The 25,573-nt window shown below is 42.1% G+C and overlaps 1 protein-coding gene across 4 annotated transcripts in view; it reads left to right on the plus strand.

Moving 5' to 3' along the window:
* The first annotated feature begins 1,149 nt into the window (after nucleotides 1-1,149).
* Zdhhc20 (zinc finger DHHC-type palmitoyltransferase 20) overlaps nucleotides 1,150-25,573 on the plus strand; it is a 57,364-nt gene continuing 32,940 nt past the window's right edge. Inside the window, exons 1-3 of one of the 4 annotated variants that reach the window (XM_032918328.1) lie at nucleotides 1,150-1,427; nucleotides 14,276-14,302; nucleotides 19,469-19,572. In XM_032918328.1, the coding sequence (XP_032774219.1) occupies nucleotides 1,310-1,427; nucleotides 14,276-14,302; nucleotides 19,469-19,572 (249 nt within the window). In that variant the 5' untranslated portion in view covers nucleotides 1,150-1,309. The remainder of the gene's footprint in view (nucleotides 1,428-14,275; nucleotides 14,303-19,468; nucleotides 19,573-25,573) is intronic. The other 3 variants (XM_032918330.1, XM_032918326.1, XM_032918327.1) reach the window with 3 other exon arrangements.

The following is a 25,573-nucleotide window of genomic DNA, read 5'->3' on the forward strand; positions in this document are numbered from 1 at the left end:
ATAGCTGCATTTTACCCACCTTAGTGTCCCAGAATTGTGTCAACTTTGCCACTAATATGTAGTCAAAAAATTGAAGCCAGAATATTTTATGCATGTTACTGTAATTTAACAGTAGTATATGGTGACTAACTATTAATACTCATTTTACTAAGTTTTTATCATACTATAATAGCAGTTACATTCTTCCTGGAGACTTTAATAAATAGTCTTGTTTTAGCTGGCCTCAAACTCACAGAGATCCACCTCCCTCTTCCTCCTGAGTGTGCTGGGATTAAAACATGTGCCACTATGCCCAGTACCAAAACCCAACCCAACCCAACCCAACACAAACCACCCTCTCAGACAACCCCTATGACACACACGCTCATGAGCAGTGGTTCGTGTGCATCCACACACAGAGATTAAATAAGCGAACGTACTGCGTTTTAAAAGAACGTCTGAAATTATTTCTAATGATTGTACATTATAATGCTTCACGCGAGGCTTCTAGATTCTAAGATTGCAGTCATTACTTAGCCATTTCCAGCTGTAAATAAATTCTTGAAAATCCCGCGCCAGGAAAGGGCTGTTTCTATATTCTGCTTTCACAGTGTAACCTTAAATATGAACTCCGAATCAAATTGACCAGTTGTATATGGCTTCCATCTTAAATCTCAGGCGCCTTCCAGTTCAAACAAAACATGGGGGAAAGAGAGATAAGAGGACCAGATTATCTCAGGGATTCTTCATTGGAGACACATCAGAATCACAGGAGTCTTATATTTTAATATATCTAATACTTTTCTTGCTTGCACGCTAGAGTGAAGTATGGCCTTATGTAATATGGAGCCCGACTGGTATGGGTACTGAAGAATCTAGGGAAAGAGTTTTATACAGAGTCACTCAAGGTACACAGGGCGGCTAATGATTCATTCCTTTCCCCTTGAGCATCCCCATCCCTCTCACCACCCAGTCCTGGACAGCCTCCTACATACCCTTAGCACTCTCCTCTCTTTCCATTCAGACCCCGCCCCATCCCGTGGGCGGCCCTGAGAAGAAGCCCCGCCCCAATCTCAGGCCCCGCCTCATTCGGTCCGGTAGCCCCACCCACTACGGGGACTGCCAGGCGCGGGGCTAGGGGCGGAGCGGCGGGATGCTGGGCGGGGACGGACCCGGGCCGGGCGCCCGGAGAGGCGGAGTTGCGGCGTCGCCCTTCGCCTCAGCTCGCGGCAGCCGCGCCTCGGGGGCGGGGGAGGTGGTGACAGAGCCGCAGGGGTCTTGGGGCCCTGCAGAACCGTGGGCTGCTGGACTAGGCAATCAGCAGAAGAACATGGCGCCCTGGACACTCTGGCGCTGCTGCCAACGCGTAGTGGGCTGGGTTCCGGTGCTCTTCATCACCTTTGTGGTCGTCTGGTCCTACTACGCGTACGTGGTGGAGCTGTGCGTGAGTGAGTACAGGAGGCGCGGGCGGCGGGCCGGGTCGCGGGAGGCAGGCCGAGGCCAGGGCGTTGCGTTCTTATCCCGCGGAGCGGCCTGCGCTTCCCCAGCCGGTGGGCTCCACGTCCTAGGGTTCCGGCCCGCGGTTCCCGGCGGTGGGGCCCCTGTGCGAGGGTTCCGGCCAGCGACTCGCTGCTCGTGGGGTCCCGAGTTCGGGCCTGCGCGCCGCCCACGTTCCGAGCTTCCGGGTAGCTGCCGTCGCCTTGGGGCTCCCACCCTTCTGTGACGGAATGCTCACAAAGGCCCTTCCTTTTGAACTAGAGAAATCCCCCTTCAGAGACGGTTTGTGAGGTCAATTTGGCTTAAACATACACACACGCACAAAGAAATCTTTTTCTCCCAGATTGTTGATCTCAAACTGCGCGAGAAGAAGCGCGTAAGCTGAAGAGCAGCCTCCGGGGCCTGGGAGGGAGGTGTGTCTCCGAGGTCTGCAGTGAGGGGACACGAAGCGCCAGCCTCTGGTTTGGGCAGTGTTTGACCCTTTTTAATATTAATCTGGGGGTCTCAATGCTGGACTTACACCAATGTTTTGAGATACAAGGAATTGAATGAGAGATGCAAGCTCAATTTTTTTTTTTTTTGGCTGTTTATTTCGTAGGTTTGTATTGTTTATACCTTTAGTTTTAGGGCTTTGGTTTATTTTTACTTTTGCTCTACCTCTTATTTAATTTTTTACCATATAGTTCTTACCTGATTTCCAGGAATAAAGGAATAGAATCGCATTATACTTAAATGACTTAGCCTATTGGTTCAGATACGATGTCTTTAAGGTGGAAGGAAACTCCTTGTCATCAAAACACCCTAGGCCATTACTGTGTGGGTGACACCAAATAATTGCCTGTAAGCTTTGAGTGTGTGTTTTATATGACTGGCCTTTTACTGTTTGTCTCCCATCAGCATTATCAAATAAAGCCCTAGGAAAAAGCAGCCCCTTGGTTTCCCAAAAATGATGTGGTTTTAATTTTCAGACACAGTCCTCAGTTGTCTGAAGGACAGATATTCTTTGGGGAAAAACATATGAGGTAAATACAAGATGAAAAACAATGATCACTCAAAAATGGTAGTGTCTAGACCTTGATGGTGGCTCTGGACTTGGCCAACTCTGAATCAGGTACTTGGTTAAAACTCAAGTTCTGTACATAGAAGGCCCTGAAGTAGCTCCAGTTTCTGGCAGGTTTTTAAATGACAGCCTCGTTAGGAAATTGCTTTGCTGCTTAGAACATTTGATTTAGAAGACACAGCGTACACCTGCCATCTTACTATTGGGAAGCTGAGGTCCAGACTAGCGTGGACTTCATAGTGAAGCCCTGTCTCAGAATAAAACTGCTGGGTCTTTAATCCCAGCACGAGGGAGACAGGCAGAGGCAGAGGCAGGCCTGGTATACACAGTGACACACAGAGCTGTATCTCAAAAACAGCAACACAAAGGTGCCCGTGCGTGGACGAGGATGTACACAGGCCAAGCCTCACTTGCGGAGGTCAGAGGTCAGCTTGGTGGAGTCAGGTTCGTTCTACCACAGCTATGAGGTAGTCTGCATGCCAGTTGCTTTACCTGCTGAGCCCTGTCAGTGGACCCAAACACAACTATTTTTTAGAACAGTTATCTCTACAGCTAGGCTCTGAGTAAATTAATTATGGAATACCTTTCCAAATAGTAAATTTGTTGTATGTAATGATTTAGACTCCTCTTTTTGAATACCAAAATGTTTGCTAAAATTGTTAGATTAGAATTGTCTCTGTTGGGCTGGAGAGATGGTAAGGATTGCTCTTCAGAGGTCCTGAGTTCAATTCCCAGCAACCACATGGTGGCTCACTGTAATGGGATCTGATACCCTCTTCTGGTATGTTTGAGGGCAGCTATAGTGTACTCATATACATAAAATTTAAAAAAAATTAAAAAAAAAAAGAATTGACTTTGTTTAAATGTTCGTTCTTATTGTTTTAATTTTGAGACAGGGTCTCTCAGTGTATCCCTGGATGTCCTGGAACTTGCTTTGTAGACCAAGCTGACTTTGAACTCAAAGTCCTCTGATCCCAAAGATCCTCTGTTGGGATCAAGGGCATGCCCTCCCCTAACCCCTTTCCCCTTATAGTTTTGAAATTAAAGTTCCTGAAGGAACAGTGAATATGTGAATTATGTTCAGATTGCACAGCTTACCTTGAAAATAGTTTTTATTAAAAAATAACCCACAGTGAAATAAGAAGTCCAGTCCATTTTTATTGTATCAGTCTCTTTCATTTTTACATTTCCTATGTGTTTGTGTGTGTGTGTCTGTGAAATCAGACTTCTGGCAGTTGGTTCTTGGTTTCTACTCTGTGTTGGGAGTGGTTGAACTCAGGTCATCAGGCTTGGCAGTAAGCCCCTTGATCCACTGTGTGTCTACAAATAAACGGAAAAGAATATGAATAGAGAACTGTTGGGTGCTCATGGGCACAGAGGGAGTGTTTCCTTTACCCCCGTCTTTCTCAGTGTCCCAAAACAGGAGGCTGTGTGCAGATGTAGGAAGTGAGACTGAGCCATGTGCAAGGACCTTACTGAGCACAAAATTGACTAGGAAGTGATTCAACTAAGCGATTCTTTCAGATAGTGATAGAGAAGAACCAGGAATATTTGGTTTTAGTTTTAGATTGGAATTCCCCTTTAATTTTTTCCTTTCCAAAGCTAATATTTGAGAATACTAATTAGACATGATTTGTTTGCTTCCTTGCCTGCTGGAGTTCAAACCCAAAACCTTGTGTGCTAGGTAGGCGTTCTACCACCAAGGGCATCCCTAGCTAATATGGCTCTTTTTTCAGATTTCCAGCATTCATCAGAGCACTTGTCAGTCATTTTAAGCTGTAGGAGTAGACATGTATATGTTCTTGAGCAAGTAGGTTATAGAATTTAGAAGTTGAGATTTTAGAGATGATATAATGCAGCTCTTCTATTTTACTTCTAAGGAAACCTTTAGAAGAGCTGTGTGCTTTCTCCAAGGAGGGAGCGAACTTCAAGTAGAGATCTAGGAAGAGGGACTTTACTTTCTGAACTTCTATCTGTGTCTCTCACAGCATCTCCACATTTATAATGGGGTAAGATAACTATCACAGCGCTTGGAAGATGGCCCAGGAGTAGTTAAGAGCTCTTGCTGTTCTTGTAGAGGACCTGGGTTTGGTTTAATTTTGTTACCTTTTGACTCAGGCTCACTATGTAGTCCAGGCCGGCCTGAAACTCAGAGATCGGTCTGCCTCTGCCTCCTGAGTGCTGGCATTAAAGGTGTGGGCCAGTTCAGTGTTTTTGTTTTTTAAAGTATTTTCTCCACCTCCTCCTCTTCCTCCTCCTCCTCCTCCTCTTTCTCTTTTTTTAAAGTATAGGAACACTTTTCACTCAATTTTCATAGTTTTTCTCATCTAGATCTTTTTTTTAGTATTATATTGCAACAATGTGCCAATTTTGTTATTAAACTGCTGGTAGTGTCAGAGTTATATGTGCTGTCTAAGAGAAGGAGCCCCACATCATCATCATGTGCAGTTTAAATATGGTTAACATTTCAGGCTCTTCCTGGAAGCAATGTAGATTTACGTGTTCCTGGTCAGAGGAGGACCACCGATTTTTACATATTGAAATAAAGAGGTTAAGAATAATAGTGACTACATTTCAGGATAGATTTCTGTAAGGTAGAGAACCAGATCTTGAAAATTAATATTTTAAAACAAAAAGGAATTTTGTAGTGGTTGGCCTTTTTAAACATGTATTTTGATACAAGGGTCTGATTTTGTAGTCCAAGGTGGCCTCAAACTCACTATAGCCTCCCTGCTTCCTCCTGAGTGCTGAGATTGTTGACTGTGTCTGCAAGCTCAGTCTGTATTTTGATTTTTCAAGGAATAACTGATACGTTTCCTATAAGTATTTAAGAACTATTGGTGGGCTGGAGAGATGGCTCAGTGGTTAAGAGCACTGACTGCTCTTCCAGAGGTCCTGAGTTCAATTCCCAGCAACCACATGGTGGCTCACAACCATCTGTAATGGGATCTGATGCCCTCTTCTGGTGTGTCTGAAGACAGCTACAGTGTACTTATATACATAAAATGAATAAATACAAAAATGACTGGATTGGTGGCCCTGGGTTCTATAAGAAAGCAGGCTGAGCAAGCTATGAGGAGCAAGCCAGTGAGCAGCACTCCTTCTTGGCATGTGTTATCAGCACATGCCCTGTTTGAGTTTAGTCCTGACTTTCTTCAGTGATGGACTGTGATGTAGAAATGTATGCCAGTTAAGCCCCTCCCTCCCAAAGGTACTTTGGTCATGGTGTTTCGGCACAGCTACAGAAACCTTAGGTAAGACAGTGAGCACACTCAGTATCATATACACATAACTTTTTGTTGTTTTTGTTTTGAGACAGGCTCGCACTATTTAGCTCTGGATAGTTTAGAAGTCTTTATATAGACCATGAGGTCTTGCATTCACAAGAGCTCCATCTGCCTCTCCCTCATTAAGGGGCTAACATCACAGATGTGTAGGAGTCTTTCATAGCTTGCCCTTACACAATTCCTTTGCTAGCCTCCCGGTAGCTAGATTGCATCTTTTAAAGTCAAAATCAGGCTTATTAAACCTCTGCTTCACAGTCTCCAGTAGTTTTCCAGTTTTCCAGTTGGCTCAGTGAGCTTAGCTCTCTGTATGGCCTACTGCCCTGACTTTGTTTTTTATGCTTCAAGTAAATAGTCTACTTGTCAGCCCAGGCACAGGCACCTGAGGTTTATTCTCAGGTTTATTCCTGCAGTAGTGCCACCCCTCCACCCTGTGACAGGTCTCTGTGTGCTGCTCAGGCACCCACGGAGGGGCCCTTCTGACTCCTCTGCACATAACAGCTCCCTTGTCCAGACTTTTACTGCAGTGTCTCAGACTCTGCTAGCAGCATGTATGTGTCTGACGGTTGTGTTTCTCACCTGAGCACTAGGTTAGTGCAGTATTTCTAGAGCCTAGAGTAGGGAAAAATAAACAGAGCAAACTAGGACTAGGAGAAGGCTCAAGACCGCTGGGTAGGACCTCTCAACCAAGGCCTCTGTTTCCTCACCAGACATTTTTTTTGGACAGTGATACAGAGAAAACTGGGGTCCCCTTGGAGTTCTTAGCCTCATCATTCAGAATTCAAGAATGGACTCAAATAAAACACAAAGACAAGGTTTATTAATGTTTAAAAGAGAAACTACAAGGCAGGCAGGCTGTAAATCTCAGCAGCTGCCTGGAGGAGGCAAACGGAGGACAGACAACATGGCTGTGAGAAAGGACCAGGAAGCCATAAATGTTGAGACAAAAGCCCGAACTTAAGGAAAGCAGGCTTAGGAAAAAAGGTGGAAAGAAGAAAGGTTCCAATTTTCTAGAGAAATTAAAAAGGTTGGCAGACTTAAGAATCCACCTGCCACCCATAAGTTTCTATATCAGGGTCAGGGATTCTGGGAAAGAAATATCCAGTATCTCATTAAAGAACTGATTCTTCTCTTTTGTTAACACGACTTAAAGTGAGTGGGGTGTGCCCTTAGCCAGTGACTGAACCAGCTCAGCCTGAATGTTAGGTTTCCACCCAGGCCAAGGTTCCATTTCTACAGTTGGGAGTTTCTACTCTTAACACAGCCTCAAGAAAGACAGAGATGGGTTCTTACTGCATAGCCTGCCTACCCTGGAACTTACTTTGTAGACCAACCTGGCTGTCAGCTCTCAGAGAGCCTCGTGTCTCTCCATCCTGAGCAGTGGAATGATCAAGGTTGTGCACTAAAGCACCCTGCTCTGCGGCAGATTCCAAACCTGCGTCTGTAGTTGGCGATGAGGGGCACGTGACAGCTTTGCTTTCTCTTATGTTTGTTGGGCACCTAAAACTGCTCCAAAACAGTATACTTTTAAAAATTGTGTATTCTAGTTAGCGGGGAAGTGTATTTAAAAATTGTGTATTCTAGTTAGCGGGGAAGTGTATTTAAAAATTGTGTATTCTAGTTAGCGGGGAAGTGTATTTAAAAATTATGTACTCTAGTTAGTGGGGAAGTGAATTGGCAGTGGAACAGAGTGTGGGGTTTAGAAATATATAATACTTATAAAAACCTAGAATATGGTAAAGGTGCCTCAGATCATGGGAAGATGGGAGAACTGGTAAGAGACCAGAAGAGAGAACCAGACTGTGCCTCACTCACTGTCCAGGATTGGAGGACACATGGGTAAAATTGCGATTCCTTTATGCGTTTACCTCGATTATCTGTCTTGTCTTCTGAGGTGCTGGGTGGAAGCTAGGCTTAGTGCCTGCGTTGCAAGCACTGCTCAGTGAGCTAAAGCCTGGCCTTGCACTTTCACTAGGGAAGAATGATGGGAAAAATTTCCTGAAACCTCACCCAGAATTCCTGCATGCTGTCATTTCTCCCTTACTGCTTTCTTCAGTCATTGTCTCCTAGTGTTTGAGAGTAAGCTGTGGGTGCCAGGTCCCTTCACTGTAACTATTAAGATATTTTTTCCCAAGCTTTTGTACGTACGTACGTGTGTGTGTGTGTAACACACACACACACACACACAATATCGTATTTGAGCATCTTCTCCTAATGTCACAATTCTCATTATTCTTTGTCCCTGTTTATTTCTGCTGTTATGTTTGAACCTTAAATGAGAGAGAACATTTGTCATTCTGTGTTGGCTTAGTTTGCATAATGTGATTATCCACTTGAGTCCCTTTTTCTGCAAACAGCATAACTTTCTTCTTCCCCCTGCTCCACCATCCAGTTAGGGTTACACTTTAAGATGGGTATAGTAGCCATAGTAGTCCATGCCTTCAATCTCAGCACTCAGGGAGACAGGATTGTGATTTCAAGGCCAGCTTCTGTGTAGTGACTCAAGAGCCCTTTGAGTTGTGAGTTCGTGGTGAGTGCAAGGTCAGTCTTTACTACATAGTGAGTTCCCATCTCATAAAACAGAGTTGGTTGTGAGGATTTGCAAGACCCTTGTTTTGAGCCACAAAACTGCAAATAAAAAAGTGGGGAGTGGGATCACAAATTATAACTGTCCTCTAGTGCCTTAATCTGAAGTGGTGTAACGGTGACATTTTTCAAATCACAGGCATGCTGAGTAGGATGTCCTTCAGTTGGGTTTATCTGAAGTTTCCTCATGATTGGCTAGAGCAGCCTGGAGCAGGAGTGCAGCAGAAGGGAAGCTGTCACTTTTTAACTTTGGTCACTGCTTGAGATGATGTGTGCCAGGCTTTTCATCTGTCAAAGGTGCAGGTTTCCTTGTTGTTGGGGGTTGTGGTAGACTCAGTTCCACCATGCAGATTTGCCTTCGAGGAAGGACTTGCTGCTCAGCTGTGGCAAGTACAGTCAGCAGGCTGCAGCCAAGCTTGGTGATGCCTCACCAAGGTCACACCCTTCCAGGCGGGCGGGCGGGCGGGCGCAGCCTGCTTGCAGTACCAGAGAGCTGGAGCTGGGCTGCTCCCTGCAGAGCTCCCTGCTTTGTCATTGCAGGAACCTGGCTCTGTTCTGCTTTACTTCACCCTTCTGTCCTGTTGTGTTTCCCCTAGAAAACAGGCAGCTCCTCTAGCTGTCTCAGCCGCTGCTTTCTGCCTTAGTAAGGGTTTCTAATGCTGTGATGAAATAAACACCAGAACCAAAAGCAGTTTACAGAAAGAAGTCAGGGCAGCAGCTGAAGCAGAGGCCAAGGAGGAGGAACACTTTCATCTTTCATTGCCTTGCTAAGCTCCTTCATGAATTGCTACTTAAGAAAAGACTTACAGACCAGCCTTCCAGAGACAGCTTCTTAACTGTAGCTCCCTCTTCTCATATTAATCTTAAATTGACAAAATAAAATAAAAAATAGCTAGCACAACATTTGATTCCACAGAGCCTGACCTAAGACATGTATTTTACATGGAAACACTTTGAGATGAAATCATCTGTTCCTTGGTCCTTTCATCAAATGGACTCCTTTAGAACCTTTGAAGACTCTTGCTTGAAAATGACAGTAGTTTAAAAAAAAAAATTTCATAATGCCCTCATTTTGTCTATATTAGCTAGAATTTTGTAGGCAGGAATAATTTATCTTATGTATTTGTGTGTGGGTGGTGATGGAAGGGGCTGTTTGCCTTCTTTTACCATGTTGGACCCAGTGATTGAACTCAGTCAGGCTTAGCAGCAAGCACTTTTAGCTAATGAACAATTTATCTCATTAGACTTTTGATAACTTTTAAATTAACTTGTATTAACAACCATTAATACTTTCAGCAGCCACAGTCATGGGTTTTTTATGAAGCTGAATCTTGAATCAGCCAACCTTGCACTGGGCAGCAACCAGGAAAGGTTTAATCTTGTTCTCAGTGGCAGTATTACTGGTCTTGTTATCTTAAGAGTCTTGGATGAACATTGTAAGGCATTCTCTTTATCATGCTTTGTGTACTTCAGAATCTAGAATCTCAATGTAGAAAACAAATAGAAATGCTAGGTCAAACAAAACAAAGGAGAGGTGGTCCGCACAGCACTGAAGAACACTTGCTGTTCTTGCAGAGGACCTAGGTACATTTTCTGTAACCCACAGTGGTTTAAAACCATCTATAACTCTAGTTCTAGGGGATCCAATGCCTTCTGGCCTCCTCAGGAATAAGGCATGAGTGTGGTGCAGGCAAGCACTTAATGTTGCATAAAATACATCTAGGGTTGAGGATTTAGCTCAGTGGTAGTGGGGCCCTGGGTTCAGTCCCCAGCTCCGAAAAAAAAAGAAAAAAGAAAAAAAAATACATCTAAAAATCATGGACTATAGAAATGGCTCACTGGTTAAGAGTTCACACTGCTCTTACAGAGGACTTGAGTTTAGTTCCTAGCATCAAGTCTGGCAGCTCTCTGGTGCCTGTAACTACTCCAGAGGAACTGGTGCCATCTTCTGGGCTCTGCAGGCCTTCTTCATACACACGCATACAAACACATGCATACACACGATTTAAAACTTAATTTTGTATGGTTGCTTTTTGGTTTTGTGTGTGTGTGTGTGTGTGTGTGTGTGCGTGTGTGTGTTTGTGTGTATTTGAAACAGGGTTTCAACATAGTCCCGGTTATCTTGGAACTCAGCTATGTAGAGTAAGCTGGCCTTGAACTCATAGAGATCTACCTCTGCCTCCCAAATGCTGGGCAGTCAGGGAGAATAAAAAAGTATTAGGCTGGTGATGGTTCAGCAGGTGAAGACCCTTTGCTCCTAACCTGCTGGTCTGAGTTCAATCCCTGGGACCCACATGATGGAAGGAGAGACCTAATTCCTGCAAATTGTTCTCTGACTGACTGGTACACAAGCTTATATACAAAATACATTAAAAAAATATATATATAATGTTAAGTGAAGACCTTGTAAAGGCTAGTGGGTAGGGTTCTTGTTGGCTAAATTTGGAACAGTTTGAGATCGTTTGTAAAGTGCTTACCTAGCATGCATAAAACTTGTAATTCGGGTTGGGGATTTAGCTCAGTGGTAGAGCGCTTGCCTAGCAAGCGCAAGGCCCTGGGTTCGGTCCCCAGCTCCGAAAAAAAGAAAAAAAAACAAAAAAAAAAAAAAAACTTGTAATTCAGTATTTATCCTCAGCTGTGTAGAGTGTTCAACGTCAGCTTAGGCCACTGGAGAAGCCGTCTGAAAACCAAAGCTGTAAGCATCAGTTTTAATTAAAAACATCAATGTAGACTTTGAGAGATTTTATCTTTAAAGACGCATACACCAGGGGTTGGGGATTTAGCTCAGTGGTAGAGCGCTTGCAAAGCGCAAGGCCCTGGGTTCGGTCCCCAGCTCCAAAAAAAGAAAAAAAAAAAAAAAAAGGAAAAAAGATGCATACACCACCTGGAGAGATGGCTCTGCGGTTAAGAGCACTGACTGCTCTTCCAGAGGTCCTGAGTTCAATTCCCAACAACCACATGGTGGCTCACAACCATCTGTAATGAGATCCGATGCCCTCTTCTGGTGTGTCTGAAGACAGTGACAGTGTACTCATCCATAAAATTTTTTAAAAAGTGCATACATAGGCCAGGTGTGGTGGTACAGACCTTTAATCCCAGCTCCTGGGAGGCAGAGGCAGGAAGGAGATTTTTGAGTTCAAGGCCATCCTGATCTACACAGTGAGTTCCAGGACCGTCCAGCCTGGACTAGATAGACTTTCTCAAACAGTAACAATAGGGCATACATAGCAGGCTGGAGAGATGGCTCAGCACTGAGAGTACTGGATGCTCTTCAGTCCACAGTACCCACATGAGTGTGTACAGCCAACCATCCATACTTCCAACTCCAGAGGATTTTGACCCCTGACCTCAAAGACATGAGGCATGCATGGGGCCCATAGACATACATGCAAATAAAACACTCATATACACAAAATAAAATTTAAAAGTACATAAACTGTAGAAATTCATCACTGAGAGACAAGGATGTGACCTGTTGACATACTAGATTATCATTTACTAAAAACTTCCAATGACTCCCCAGAAAGGCACTAGAACTAAAATGTGAGTTTAGCAAGATAGATAAAAAGTCAGGAAAACTCATTTGTAATTTTAGTAATAGTTTTTCTAATAACATCAAAAGCAGAGGTTTAGGAATGAATCTAGCAAGTACACTGGTGGGATAGAAATCTAAAATGGAGATAGCATATTCATGGGATCTAAGGTAGTTGTATAAAGGTGTCTGTTTTCCCCACGTTGATTCATAAGTCAATATAAAACTAACTAAAGCCAAGGAGGCTTTAACAATAATGCTGTGCATGGCTGTTTGTCTGCATATATGTTTGTGCACCACATGCATGCTGTGCTGGGAGGGCGTTGATCCCCTGGCACTGCAGTTACAGGTGGTTGTGAGCTGCCATGTGGATGATGGGAACTGAACCCTTAGAAGAGCAGCCTGTGCTCCTAACCTCTGAGCCATCTCTCCAGCCTGCAAGGAGGCTTTTTTTTTTTTAAAGTATGGAAATACATACCTAAAGTAGCAAAACCCTTTTGTGACTTCACGTCTGTTCCTACCAAGAAGGCTGGGAATGTACTGGTGGTGACTGTTTCCTAGGTACTTGTCATCTGGGTTGGTTGTTTCCCACCTCTTACCAGAACATTTGAAATTGGGCTCAGACAAATTTGCAAAAGTAGCAAGATCATTTTATTCAAAGAAAAATAAAAGTGGTGGTGCAGATTGTTATAGAGGGTGCACTGTCAGAACTGACACTAGACCCAGGACTGAACACTAAAGGACCCAGTTACTTGGGGCTTGTGTTTATAGGGTTCAGGAGTAGTTTGGTTGCTATGGGATATGGTGAGGATGTTCTCTGTTTTGGTGATGGGTCATATCATTTTTCTGTATGTATGTCCTTTCCCATAACGCATCTGAGATTTTAATTGTTTGCATATCTAATCTTATAAAAGCATAATATAGCAAATAGTGAATTTTCCTAGGGGTCAAAGCATGCACCTCAAACCAGTTTAGACCAGATTGGCTCTTCAGTTTTTTGTTTGTTTGTTTGTTTGTTTGTTTGTTTGTTTTGGTTCTTTTTTTCGGAGCTGGGCCTCTTTTTCCGAACCCAGGGCCTTGCGCTTCCTAGGCAAGCGCTCTACCACTGAGCTAAATCCCCAACTCCCTCTTCAGTTATTCTTACTCAGATACATTAGGAATACATTTGAGTAGAAACTAAGCTCAGTTGTTAACTAGGAGGGAGGAAATGTATACTGTTGTTCAAAGATGGGTTTTGTTTAGCCTGATTGGGGGAGGGTCAGTGATTGCTAGGTATACTTTTAGGAGAAGAATGTGTGTGCATAAAATGTACAGGTGAAGGGACTAGGCTGCCAAGTGAGTTATTATGAAATGTGTGTGTATAACCAAAACGAAGTACACTCCTAGGCTGAATAACCTGTGTTTGCCTGCCTCACATCCTTTTGACTCATCTGTGTGTGTCATCGTCAGTGATGATAGGCATTCTGATTCACTATAAGAGTGTTATTTTATCTGGTCCTCTAGCTCTAACAGTCTTCTCCCTTGTCTGAAGTGTGCTCTGAGCCTTAGCTGTAGGGCCGTGTTGTGTATTAATTAGGGAGGAGCACACCACAGTTAGTTCTTCTCTGCATTTTGATCAATTGTGGCTTTCGTAATTTCCATCTATTAGATCCATCCATACATGAGTTATTATACTCGTTCCCTAAATAGGTATAGTCACTGTGCATCAGTTAAAAGGAAATTTGTATATGTGTGTGTGTGTGGATTAGAAGTCACTCTTGGATGTCTTCTCTTGGGAACTGTCCTCCCTTGTTTATATTATGTTCTTTCTTCCCGTCCAACCATGTCCAACTGTGTCTACTTATCACACACACACCCAACACCCTACCCTACACCCCACTCTACACCCTATTCCATATACCACTGATTAGGCTGGGTTGACTGGCCACCCAGGGATCTGCCTGTAACTATGTACTCAGAATTAGGACTGCACGTGCTCAGCTCTGGCACTCCGGTGCTGGGGACAGAGCATATATCTCTGTACTTTACCAACTGAATCATCTTCCAGGCTCAAAAGAAATTTATTTTGAATGTAGTTTTCTGGAAGAGGTTGGCAAGGTGTACTGTAGTCCTAATAAAGAGAATAGTCCTGTTCTTGTCATAAGATTAAGGAAAGCATTAAAGAGCTCTGTCAACACACCTGAAGTTTAAAGAGCTCTAAAAATTTTAAGTAGCTATATTGTTAATGATAAAAGAATGTTTTTAAAGTTTTATGAAAATGAAATTAAGATAAATATTCAACCTGAAATAAACTTCATGTATAAAGTATGTTTATTTTAATTTTTTCTTCTGTTCTAGGTACTGTTTCCAGAACAGGAGAAAAAGGTAAGGCACTCTTCATCTCAACGTTAAGCAGACTCTCAGTTGTAACCATATACTTTTTATTTAGTAGTGAATAAGAGTGTTTTCATTTTCCTAAAAGGGAATCTATATCTTAACTCTTAAGTAATTAAAAGGAGAGAGAACTCTGGGTGTCTCTCCAGATACACAATATCTTAAATGATTAGCATAGCCATGTTTTTGTAAGGCTCCTAGTACTCTACTCTGTGTAAATTCATGCATTTTTGTCCTGTGTGTTCCTCAAAACTCTGTCCATTTCAATTCTAATAGCAGTCTTCACTGGGTTGAGGGGAGGGAGATCTTTCATAATGCCCAAATGCTACAGGTGGTTCCATTGTTCATATATTTGTTTAAAATAGCACATTATTACTCACAGATACTTAACTAAATAACCAGACTTGAAGTATTATTAGATCAAGTGAATCAAAGATTTTATAATGATCAGTCAAATAACACCTAGAGGGAAAGATCTTTTTCAAGACTTTCACTAACTAGCATTAATGAAAATTTTAGGAGTACCATTGAAGTAAAAATTTCAAAAATAAAAATAGATTTTAACATGCAAAAATCCAGAAGATTCTAAAACAGCTAAACAGTTAACACTTATTAACATTGATTTATTTTGTTTTTGGTTTTTCAAAACAAGGTTTCTCTGTGTAGTCCTGGATGTTCTGGAACTTACAGATCTGCCTGCCTCTGCTTCCCCAGTGCTGGGATGAGCACCACCACCACCCAGCCAAGTATTTATTCTTATCACCAGAGATAGTCATGCCTGATTATTTAAAGTTGCTCTTAAGTCTAATTTTCAGTAGAAAAAACAGATTCAGTCTTAATTGTCCTGTCCTCCTTCAACTCATAATTATGTTTGTTAAAAGTATAGACTCAAAACACAGAGAATTTCTGAAGATTTTGCTTTTTATATTTCAAGGCAGAGCCCATGGTATCTTTCAGGCCTACCAGGACTTGCTTTGTATCTTGAACTTGAGATCCACCTGCCTTTGCATTGAAATGGTAAAGTTACAGCCAAAACACGCTCAACCTCCAAATGCTGGAGTCCTGGGCATACACTGTAATCTACTCAGCCTGGACATCGTTCTTTCAAAGTTCTCATTTGTATTGTTGTTATTCTTGAGGGTTTTTTTTTGTGTTTCTGTTTTTACCATGTCTTTTTTTTTTTTTTTTTTCTCTCTTCCTTTTTTTCGGAGCTGGGGACCGAACCCAGGGCCTTGGGCTTGCTAGGCAAGCGCTCTACCACTGAGCTAAATCCCCAACCCGGTGATTTTTGAATATACACTTTGTGATAACTAGGTTTAGATTTCTCTTAGAGCTTTGATTTGTCTGCAGAGATTCTACTTTATGTATTTCTTTTTTCACGTTGTGTGTGTGTGTGTGTGTGTACACATGCACATGAATCGGTCAGAGGACAACTTTTCAGAGTTGTCACCTTCCTGTGTGGGCCAAATTCTATTTAGTGAGTGCCTTTACCTGCTGAGCCATCTTGTCAGCCCAGTTTTACTATGTGACTATTACCTCTTAGTAGTCATGTAAGCTGGGTATGGTGGCATGCTTGTAAGCTCAGCACTTGGGAGACTAAGATTAAGAGCTTTGTGAATGTCAGGCCAGCCCAGTCTACACAGTAAGTTTAGAGGCAACCCAAGACCTAGTCACCCCAAAATCAAGAACTAAAGAGTGCCAGGCAGTGGTGGCACACACCTGAATGAGTCCCAACACTCAGGAGACAGAGGCAGATAGATCTCTGAATTGGAGGCCAGAGCTAGTTCCAGGAAAGCCAGGGCCAGGGATACATAGAGAAACCCTGTCTCTTAAAATGGGGGTGGGGTGGGGGGCTGTTGGAAGGGCAGCTCAGTGGTAAACACACAAGACCAAGACCCTAAATGGTCCTCAGCCCTCCATCACCTCCCCAAAAAAGAAAAACCAAAACAAATCGTATGAATTTGGACTTAGTTAAAACCAGTATTTCCTCCTACTCTTCTTATCTGTTAATTATATCCAAGGCATTGTGCTAAGTACTTAATTTTATTACACTGGAAGCAGACCATTTTGTTTGTGTGTGTGGAGAGTAGAACTTTCCTGAAGGAATAGTAAATGTTAAAAGAACAGTCCAAGATGTGGCTAACAAATTTATCTTTGAAATTGTTTAGAAAATGCTGTTGATTCAGGTTCTTAAAACACAACATTCCAACCCTAATCAATTTGTTGGAGACTTATCAGAGTCGATCTGAGATCGCACTAGAAAAAGGCACTGAATTCTTTTTAATATAGTTGAATAAAAGTTGTCACTTGGAGGGTCAAAATATAATCAGCTCCAAATCACCATCACCCCCGGGAGTTCTCAGTGTCTGTGTATTGATGCTCTCTTTCTGTATAAGTTCTCTGTAGAATTTTGAAATAACCACCCATTTTACTACATATTAGTCATGTGAGCGTTGAAGTTATTTTGTAATACATAATTAATTTTGTTAAAAAATTAACAGTTGAAGAGTCTGTTTATGTTAGTCTTAGTTGTAAGTAATTAACTTTAAAGGACTTTGGTGTTATCGTATGCCTTAAAGCTGTGCGTAGAAGGGGTTGGGGGTTTAGCTCAGTGGTAGAGTGCTTGCGGTTCGGTCCCCAGCTCCGAAAAAAAAACCAAAAAAAAAAAAAGCTGTGCGTAGATGAAGAATGCTGGCTTGATGTAGGCAGAAGTGAATACAGGGTGTTGTGAAATACTACTGAAGTCAGAGGAGGAGGCCCAAATGCATTTCTAAAGAAAAACCCAATGAAGCAGTGTTTTTTGAGCCCACTGGGTAGACTCTGAGATTTGACCTGGCAGGAATGATCAGCACAGGAGAAATGCAGCTCACTGAAGCCCCAGTTTTTAGTGTGGATAACAATATTAGTGGAAGTGAAAAGAAAGAGTATTTGAAATATAAAGGAATTTATTTTGAACTCAGATACTAGTACAGAAGTAGAACTGACTAAATGCTGACTGGAAAAGTGGAGGAAAACACAATTTTGGTGAGGACATAAATGAAGGACTTTAGATTTTTATCAAGCAGTTGTGTGACCAAGCCAGCTCAGTCAGTCAACAGGCTCTCCAGGGCAGGAGCGAAGATTGAAAAGAAAAAACGACAATTAGACCACTCGGTAGCCTGACCCCCGCCAGTTCTGAGGCTGGGGCGGGTTGGCTTATTTTTTTCCAGTCTGCTTTTATACCATTTTAATTACATGCAGATAATAAAGCCAGTTCTAGGTTAAGGAACAAGCAAGACAATAGACACAGATAGTCGAGGAACCAGCAAGGCCATAAACAGAGCCCTGTGATCACTGTTTGTAAGGCCTTAGACTAAGGATGACTGAGATATCTGAGCCTACTTCCCTGTCCTAGCCCACAGTCAGATTCTTGCCAAGCGGCCAGAAAGCTCTTCACAGTTGTGAATTTCAATTCTGGCCTTAAGAATTCATACAGGTGACATTGAGTAAGATAGCGAATTCTCTAAGCCTCCCTGTTTACCCTCAAAAGGGTTAGAAAGAAAGCTTGTCATGTGCTAAGAGGCTCTCCAGTAGGAAGTGGAGCTACAGTAGCTGAAGCCTGATGTGACTAGAAAGTCCCTAGTTATATGTTAGGATACACTGGTGTTTTGCATTTACTAATTTGTCATTTTTAAGCACCTGACTTTATTGAAATAAGTGCTGTGATTGAAGTCTAAGCAAGTGTGAGTTAGAAGAGTGACCTGTGAAAAGTAAGCTCTGGGAAGGGAGAGGACTTTTGTGGAAGAAATGACATTTAATCTGGCTTTAGATTTTTTTTTTAAAGATTTATTCATTTTATGCATATATGAGTACACTGTAGCTGTCTTCAGATACACCAGAAGAGGACATCAGATGGTTGTGAGCCACCATGTGGTTGCTGGGAATTGAACTCAGGACCTCTGGAAAGCAGTCAATGCTCTTAACCATCTCTCCAGCCCCATAATCTGACTTTAAAAGTGAGTTCAAACTTATCCTCAGAGTTTATGTATGGAACATTTCACACCAAAAAAAAAAAAAAAAAAAAAAAAAAGGTTCAGCCCTAGTCAGTGGTTCTTGCTTCTTAAAAAGCCAGCCATACTTGTTTCAAATAGACTATAGACCACAACAAAGGGCTTAAGACCATATCAATGAGTTAATAGTTTGAGTCCCATGTGTCAAATGTGACACTAATCTACTTGGGAAAGATTAGAGCAGAAGTTAACTTTTTCTTGTTACCAATGTTGAACAAGAGGGTAAATTTCAGAATACATTCTTTCTAACCCAGACAGGAATTGAGTTATTCAGATTTCTTCATTATTTTTGGTGATAGTAAAAACATTTTAACTTTTTGTTTCCAATTCCCCCTGATTTAATGTTCATAGTGATGGATCCTTTTAAGTAATTGAAAAGTTATTAAAAATTATCATTTAAGGAAAACTTTAAAAGTTACAATAACGGCCAGTTAATGGTTGCACATGTATTACACTAAGACTGTTTAACTGTCCTCAACTCTCCTCGTAGAAGCAGAGGTAGGAGAGTTGTTCAAGGTCAGCCTGTCAAAAAAACTTTCTTTTAAGAATTCATGCCGGTCTTGGTGGCGCAGGCCGGTAGGACGTGCTGAAGAGGCAGAGGCAGGTGGATCTGAGTTCGAGGACAGCTTGGTCTACACATTTTTAGGGGCTGGGGATTTAGCTCAGCGGTAGAGCGCTTACCTAGGAAGCGCAAGGCCCTGGGTTCGATCCCCAGCTCCGAAAAAAAGAACCAAAAAAAAAAAAAGAATTCACACCCAACTAGGTATGATGACACACACACTACACCAGAACTCAGAAGGTAGAGGCAGATGTTCAAAGGTGTTTTTAGCTGAGATCCTCGGCAACTGAATGTAATCAAGTCTCACCAAATGTAGCCTTTTCCTATAAACTTACAGTTTATAAGTAAACTTTGTTTTATAACCTTTCACTCTGAATTATAAGTATTGAGTATTTCTTAATATCTTCCTAATGTTATATAGTAAAGTTTATATATTTGATATTTAAATAAAGGTTTTTATTAAATTAGATTTTGTGACCCATACTGTTTTAATGTAATACATTTTTCTCACCTAGACTCAATGAAATATTATTTGTTTTTATTTACCAGGAAAGACCGTTGTTTACCTTGTGGCTTTCCATCTGTTCTTTGTTATGTTTGTATGGTCCTATTGGATGACAATTTTCACATCTCCCGCTAGCCCCTCCAAAGAGGTAAATTTTCTGTTGGTAAATTGTCAAATGTTTTAACTGATTATGGAATGATATTCCCTTGTCTTACTATGTTAAAACCTTGCATGAAATGCTGCTCTGTTTCCATTTGTAAAATTCCTTGGTAATGTGACTGTGAGTCATTGACTTGTTCTCAGCATAATCTACTGACAGCATAGGAAATGTTTAGTTGTACTAATAGTTTCTGGCAGGCCGAATTTTCTTAAACACCAAGTAAGAAGTTTTATGGTCAGAATTGAGTTAGGTAAGTATGGCATATTCTCTCAGCCGTGAACAAATGTGCCGTATTTAAAGGATGTGTCACTGTGGAAAACAGTTATTCACGGTTCATCTTGCTGTGACTGCATTTCTCTGCTTGGAGGATATATAGGTAATAGCAATATAGGTAAATAATGTAGGTAAACATTTAAGTGCTGTAGGTTTTATAACTGGTGTCTCCTTTGCCTTGACACAGATGAGTTCTTCCCTCTCTGAAATCTAGTATAGCAAGGTGATCAAGAGTCCTGTGTAGGCTGGACATGATGGTGGCACACTCCTCTTAATGTAGCCTTCAGCAGGAGGATTGCAAATTCAAAGCCATCCTTGGACATACTTAGTGAGACCCAAAAACAAACAGCACACACATCCACAAGCACATACAAATGCACACAGACAGACAGACACACACACACACACTCTTTAGAGTTAAGATTGTTTGAGTTTGATTTTTCTCTCTTCACATTAATTCTGAGCTTCAGTTTTCTTGTCAGAAAAATCATGCTTGTCTCTGTGGGATGCATGTGAAGACTGACATTTTACAAGGAAAATTTTTAACATTCCTGCTTCGGGATTAATATTCACATATGATAATAATATTCTTTTCTTCATGTTAACTTTTCAAAATTTGTAGACCATATAGTTTTAAATACCAACTTTCATTTCATACTTTAAAAGACAATCTCTTGTTTAAAAAAAAAGTTCCAAGTGTACATTTCATAAAATTTTCAAACTAGCCCAGGTGTCCTAGATGGAATTACTGTTGTTATAATGAAACACCATGACCAAAGCAACTCAGCGAAGAATTTATTTAGTTTACACTTCCATATTAATGTTCATAAGAAGGAAGTCAGGATAGGAACTCGAACAGGATAGGATCCCAGAGACCAGAGCTGATGCAGAGGTCATGGAGAGGTACTGCTTACTGGCTTGTTCCCCATGATTTACTCAGCTCACTTTCTTACTGAACCCAGGGCCCCCAGCCCCGGGATGTCACCCCCCACCATGGGCCTGGCCCTCCCATCAGGCTCACTTAATTAGAAAAGTCCCTGCAGCCAGATCTTAGGGAGACTTTTTCTCAATTGAGTTTCCCTTTTTTCAGGTAACTCTAGCTTGTGTTAAGCTGACATAAAACTAGCTCGCACATGATGGGGTGGTGGCGGTAGGGATGTTACCCTTTAATACCAGCTTTGAGAGGCAAAGGCAAGTGGATCTCTGAGTTTGAAGCGAGCCTGGTTTACATTAGCAACTTCCAGGGCAGTTGAACTACTTAATAGAAAAACCATGCCTCAAAAAACAAAAGATTTCACTAAGGTCAAATATATATGTTAGCTGTTACCTTTGCCAGTTCAGGGAGCAGAGTATTTCTGACCCTCCATCAATCTTAGATGATCAGCCTTACCACAAGAAATCACTGTTCTGCCTTACTTTTGTATATGGATTCATTTCTCTCCTTTTCATAAATGCTTGTGTGTCTGTTTATCTAATTGTAGGATTCATCTATGCTGTTGTAGGCCATTCTCACTATTACTGTTCTGTTGTGGTAGTTGACATTGTGTTTACTGGGCCTGTTGTTTGGGCTGGTTACTGGTAAGGCTGTGTTCCGTCCCTCAGGATTGGACTTGCTCTGTCGGGTTGTGTGTGTGCTAACTTTAGCTGATGAGGCTGCATGAGCTACTGCCTCCTTTTTCTTTTAATGCCTTTGTTCTGAGTGAGAAGTAAACCACAAATCAAACCTATTGGTCTCTTAGATGTGTTCTTTAAGTATTTGGTAATAATTAGTCCTTAACATGACGTTACCAACCTCCATCCATTTCATAATCTTTTAAGTTGAAAAAGACCTAATTGATAATTCTTAGGAGTGATGACTTGAAATATAGCACGTGGCAGGACATGGTGGTTCATGCCTTTAATCCCAGCACTTGGAAAGCACTGGTAGGTGGTCTACATAGTAAGACCCTGTCTCAAAACAACAAAAGCCAAAAGAAAATTAAACATGTGTAACAAGTAAATAGTTCCCAACACAGGAAATAAATAGAAAACCAAAACAGTGCCTAATGCTTCCAAGACACATGAGAGGCAAGGATTCGTTTTGGAGTCACACCATTCTACCTCTTGCTAGCTGTATGACTTTGGAGATTTTCTTTAATGCTTCCTCTGGCAAACGAGACAGACAGTATTACACACACATGGGATTGTTAGAAGGGCTGAGTAAATAGTAAATGCTTGTAAAATGTAAAGGGTACTTTAAGAACGGCCTGACATAATGCCGACTACTGAATGTTACTGTGGTGGTTTACTGTAGTGCCCAGACCTTACCCTTTTATACCTTTCTGTCACCACACAGTCACTACCCCACAGGCCCTGCCCTGGAACTCCCCATCTGCTCTACCATCGAGCTCACTGGTGCAACGGTGGCCACTTTATCAAATAGATAGATTGCCCTAGGCACAGATCTGTCCACTGCGTTCACGGCCACACCTCTAGTGAAAATCTGGCACATCATGGGTGCTTGACAATCGATGAATGAATTCTAAGTCTTCAAGTGCCACCTAAACTAAGTCTCTTAATAGCCAAAAGCAGAAGTAGAACCAAAAATTGTTTTCCTCATTAAGATTCCGTATAGTGATAACTAGCACTGTAGATGTAACTGCCAAACACTGAGCTTGCTGCCAGTGGAACTGTATTAGATCAGAATGAAATGCACTTAGGGTTAGGACGCAGGCTATTAAATGTGCTTAAAAGGCAAAACCTAAATTTTTTAGGGGAGTTAAGTTATAGAAGCTGGAATTATTTTCTTTCCAATGGACAGTTGTCTACCAAGTACCTGTCTTGCTTCTGATCTTCTGGTTTAAAGACTAAACAGGAAAATTAGATAGACCTAGTTTTTATATTAAATTCATAGTCGGGTGTTAAAACAGGCATATGGCAGAAAGATTACAATAAATTTAGAAAATGGAAGTAATGTTAGGAAAAGAGAAGCCATGGCAGGACAATATGGCAGGTGACATTAAGATTCTGCTCTGTGTATTTACAGGTTGTTATTAAGGTTTTTAAGGGATGGATGTGTATTGGGCTTTGTATGTTCAAGTGGGCAATTATATCTTATCAATTGGGCCAAAGGTTATTGTGTTGTGTGTTCTTTCATGTGTACATTTAAGTGTAATGGAGTGTGGGGCGGCTGGTCTGGGCCACCACGGAGTTGGGATGTGTGTTTCTGGCATGGAAACCTGCCTTGGGAACTAGATAAGTAGAGAGATTGCTGCCAGGCTCAAACTTCTCTCCCGCCCATCCTTCCTTCTCCTCCAATGACAGGCCTCCTTCCCATCCTGTACCTACCTCACCTGTATTTTATAAATTCAGTGGGGAGAAGGTCCTGGTGAAGTCACCTGAGTCCTGAGTACAACTAGGCAGCTGTCCTTGGGGCAGTGGAATTAGCATCAAAATACAGATAACTCCAGGGCAAACCACAACACAGGACAACTTGCAGTGCCCACACCACTGAAGAAAAATGATTCTCCCATCCTTGATAGCCATTATGTGCCCTCTCCTCAACTAGAGGAGGACCTCAGGAGCTTCTTGCCTGTCTGTGATGGAATGTTGGCACAGGCTCGCACAGGTAACCAGGAGCTCGTTAGTACAGTGGCCATAGTGTATCCAGAAAACAGTGTGTCATCATCCTGCTCTCCACTCTTCCATTCTTTCTCCCCCTCCCCCTCCTCCCACCTTCCACAGTGTTTCCTGAGCTTTCCTGAGCCTTGGAAAGGATGATGGAGAGGTTGTGTTTAGAGCTGACCCGTCAACAGTCATGTGCTCATAGTGTTTTGTACAATTATAAGTCTCTGCATTAACTGTCAGCCACTGCAAGCAAGCTTCTGACCGAGGCTGAGAGTGCAGCTCTACTGTATGGGTGAAGACATAAGTATTTATAAGGCAGTTTGACACCATGTCATGCGTTCGGCAAAACAGCAGTAAAAGCGGTGGTGCATGTTGTCACCACTGCCCTACCTTTCGGCCATGGGCATTTATCTTACTACTAGGGATGTATTCCCTCTTGTGGAGTGGGCATCAGATCAGTCAGAAAAGTAGTCATTACTTGAGTGACAGTCCTGCTGTCACTGCCCCAGTGGCCACACCTGGCCTTGCAGGTGCAGATACTTGAGTGTAGAGCCCGCCGCTGGGGATGCCTTTTCTCCAGCAGCACCTGCATAGCACATGGGATGCTGGTGCACTGATTTTTATTTCACAATTCTTTGATGGCAAGATTTCTTTTTATTCATCTTTAGATCTGTGCCATTTGAAGCAGTGCTTAGCTGTTCGTCATTTTTATTTTATGCCTATGAGTGTTAACGCTGCAGGTATGAATGTGCATTGCATATGTGTCTGGTGTTGGTGAAGGTTCAGAAAGGGTGCTGACTCTTCTGGAATTAGAGTCAGTAACAGTCATAAGCTGGCATGCTGGTGCTGGGAACCAAACTCAGGTCCTTTGGAATAACGGTAGAAATTCTTTGGACTGGAGAGATGGGTCAGTGGTTAAGAGCACTGACTGCTCTTTCAGAGGTCCTGAGTTCAATTCCCAGTAACCACATGGAGGCTCACAACCATCTGTAAGGAGATCTGATGCCCTCTTCTGGTGTGCATGAAGACAGTTACAGTGTACTCATACACCTAAAATAAATCTTAAAAGAGTAAAAAGAAATTCTTAATCACTCACTGAACCAGCCATCTCCTTAACCATGGGCCTGGATGTGTTGTTACTGCTGTTTTGTTCTGACAGTTTCTTTGTGTAGCTCTGGCTGCCCTGAATTTGCTCTATAGATCAGGCTACCCTCAAACTCAGAGATCTGCCTGTCTCTGCCTCCTGAGTGTTGAAGGTGTGTCCTGCTGCGCCTGGCTTCCTAATTGGTATTTAATTTATGTTTATGGTTAGATTGTGAAGTAAGCTTGTAGTCTAGCTACACAGGCAACTGGGTCAGGAGGAATGCGTGAATGCAGGAGTTTGAGATGACCCTGTGCAACATAACAAAACTGTGAGTTACCTTTAGAGTAAAAATGATGTTCTTAGTCATTTTGTTGCTGGGGATTGAACCCAGGACTTTGTGCCTGCTAAATTCATGCAGAACCATCCTTGTTTAATTTACATATTTAAGTGGAATTTCCTGAACATTGAATTTAAGCTAATAATGGCATCTCATAATTTAATTTGGATTATAGTCAGTAGTATTGAACATTGTATATATCCTGGTATCTGAAAGTTTTCATTTGACCTGAATTCTTAAAGAAAAAATGGTGATGATGGGTAAAAGTGTGGTCAAGCTGAGCTCTGGAATGCTGCAGCAGGCTAGATGTGTCTGGTCAGAGGCTTTGTTGTGTAATCATTGAACATCGTACCATGAGATTTTACTTCTCTTCCTGAAAGTGTTAGTCTATGAGGCATAGGAAGGTTTGTGTAGACTTTCACTGTAAGACTGTCTACACCTTGTCTGACTACTCTTCATTTTGAGAGAGCCATGCTGGATAACCTAGGAAGATGTCCTTACTTCTTTTTTTTTTTTTTTTTTTTTTTTTTTTTTTTCGGAGCTGGGGACCGAATCAGGGCCTTGCGCTTGCTAGGCAGCGCTCTACCACTGAGCTAAATCCCCAACCCGATGTCCTTACTTCTGAACGCACTGCTGTTGAGGTTGGGTAAGCAGTGATGGCAGTGGTAAAAGGCTAGAGCATTCGCCTT

Source organism: Rattus rattus, chromosome 12 (genome assembly GCF_011064425.1).
Source record: "Rattus rattus isolate New Zealand chromosome 12, Rrattus_CSIRO_v1, whole genome shotgun sequence".
NCBI lineage: Eukaryota > Metazoa > Chordata > Mammalia > Rodentia > Muridae > Rattus > Rattus rattus.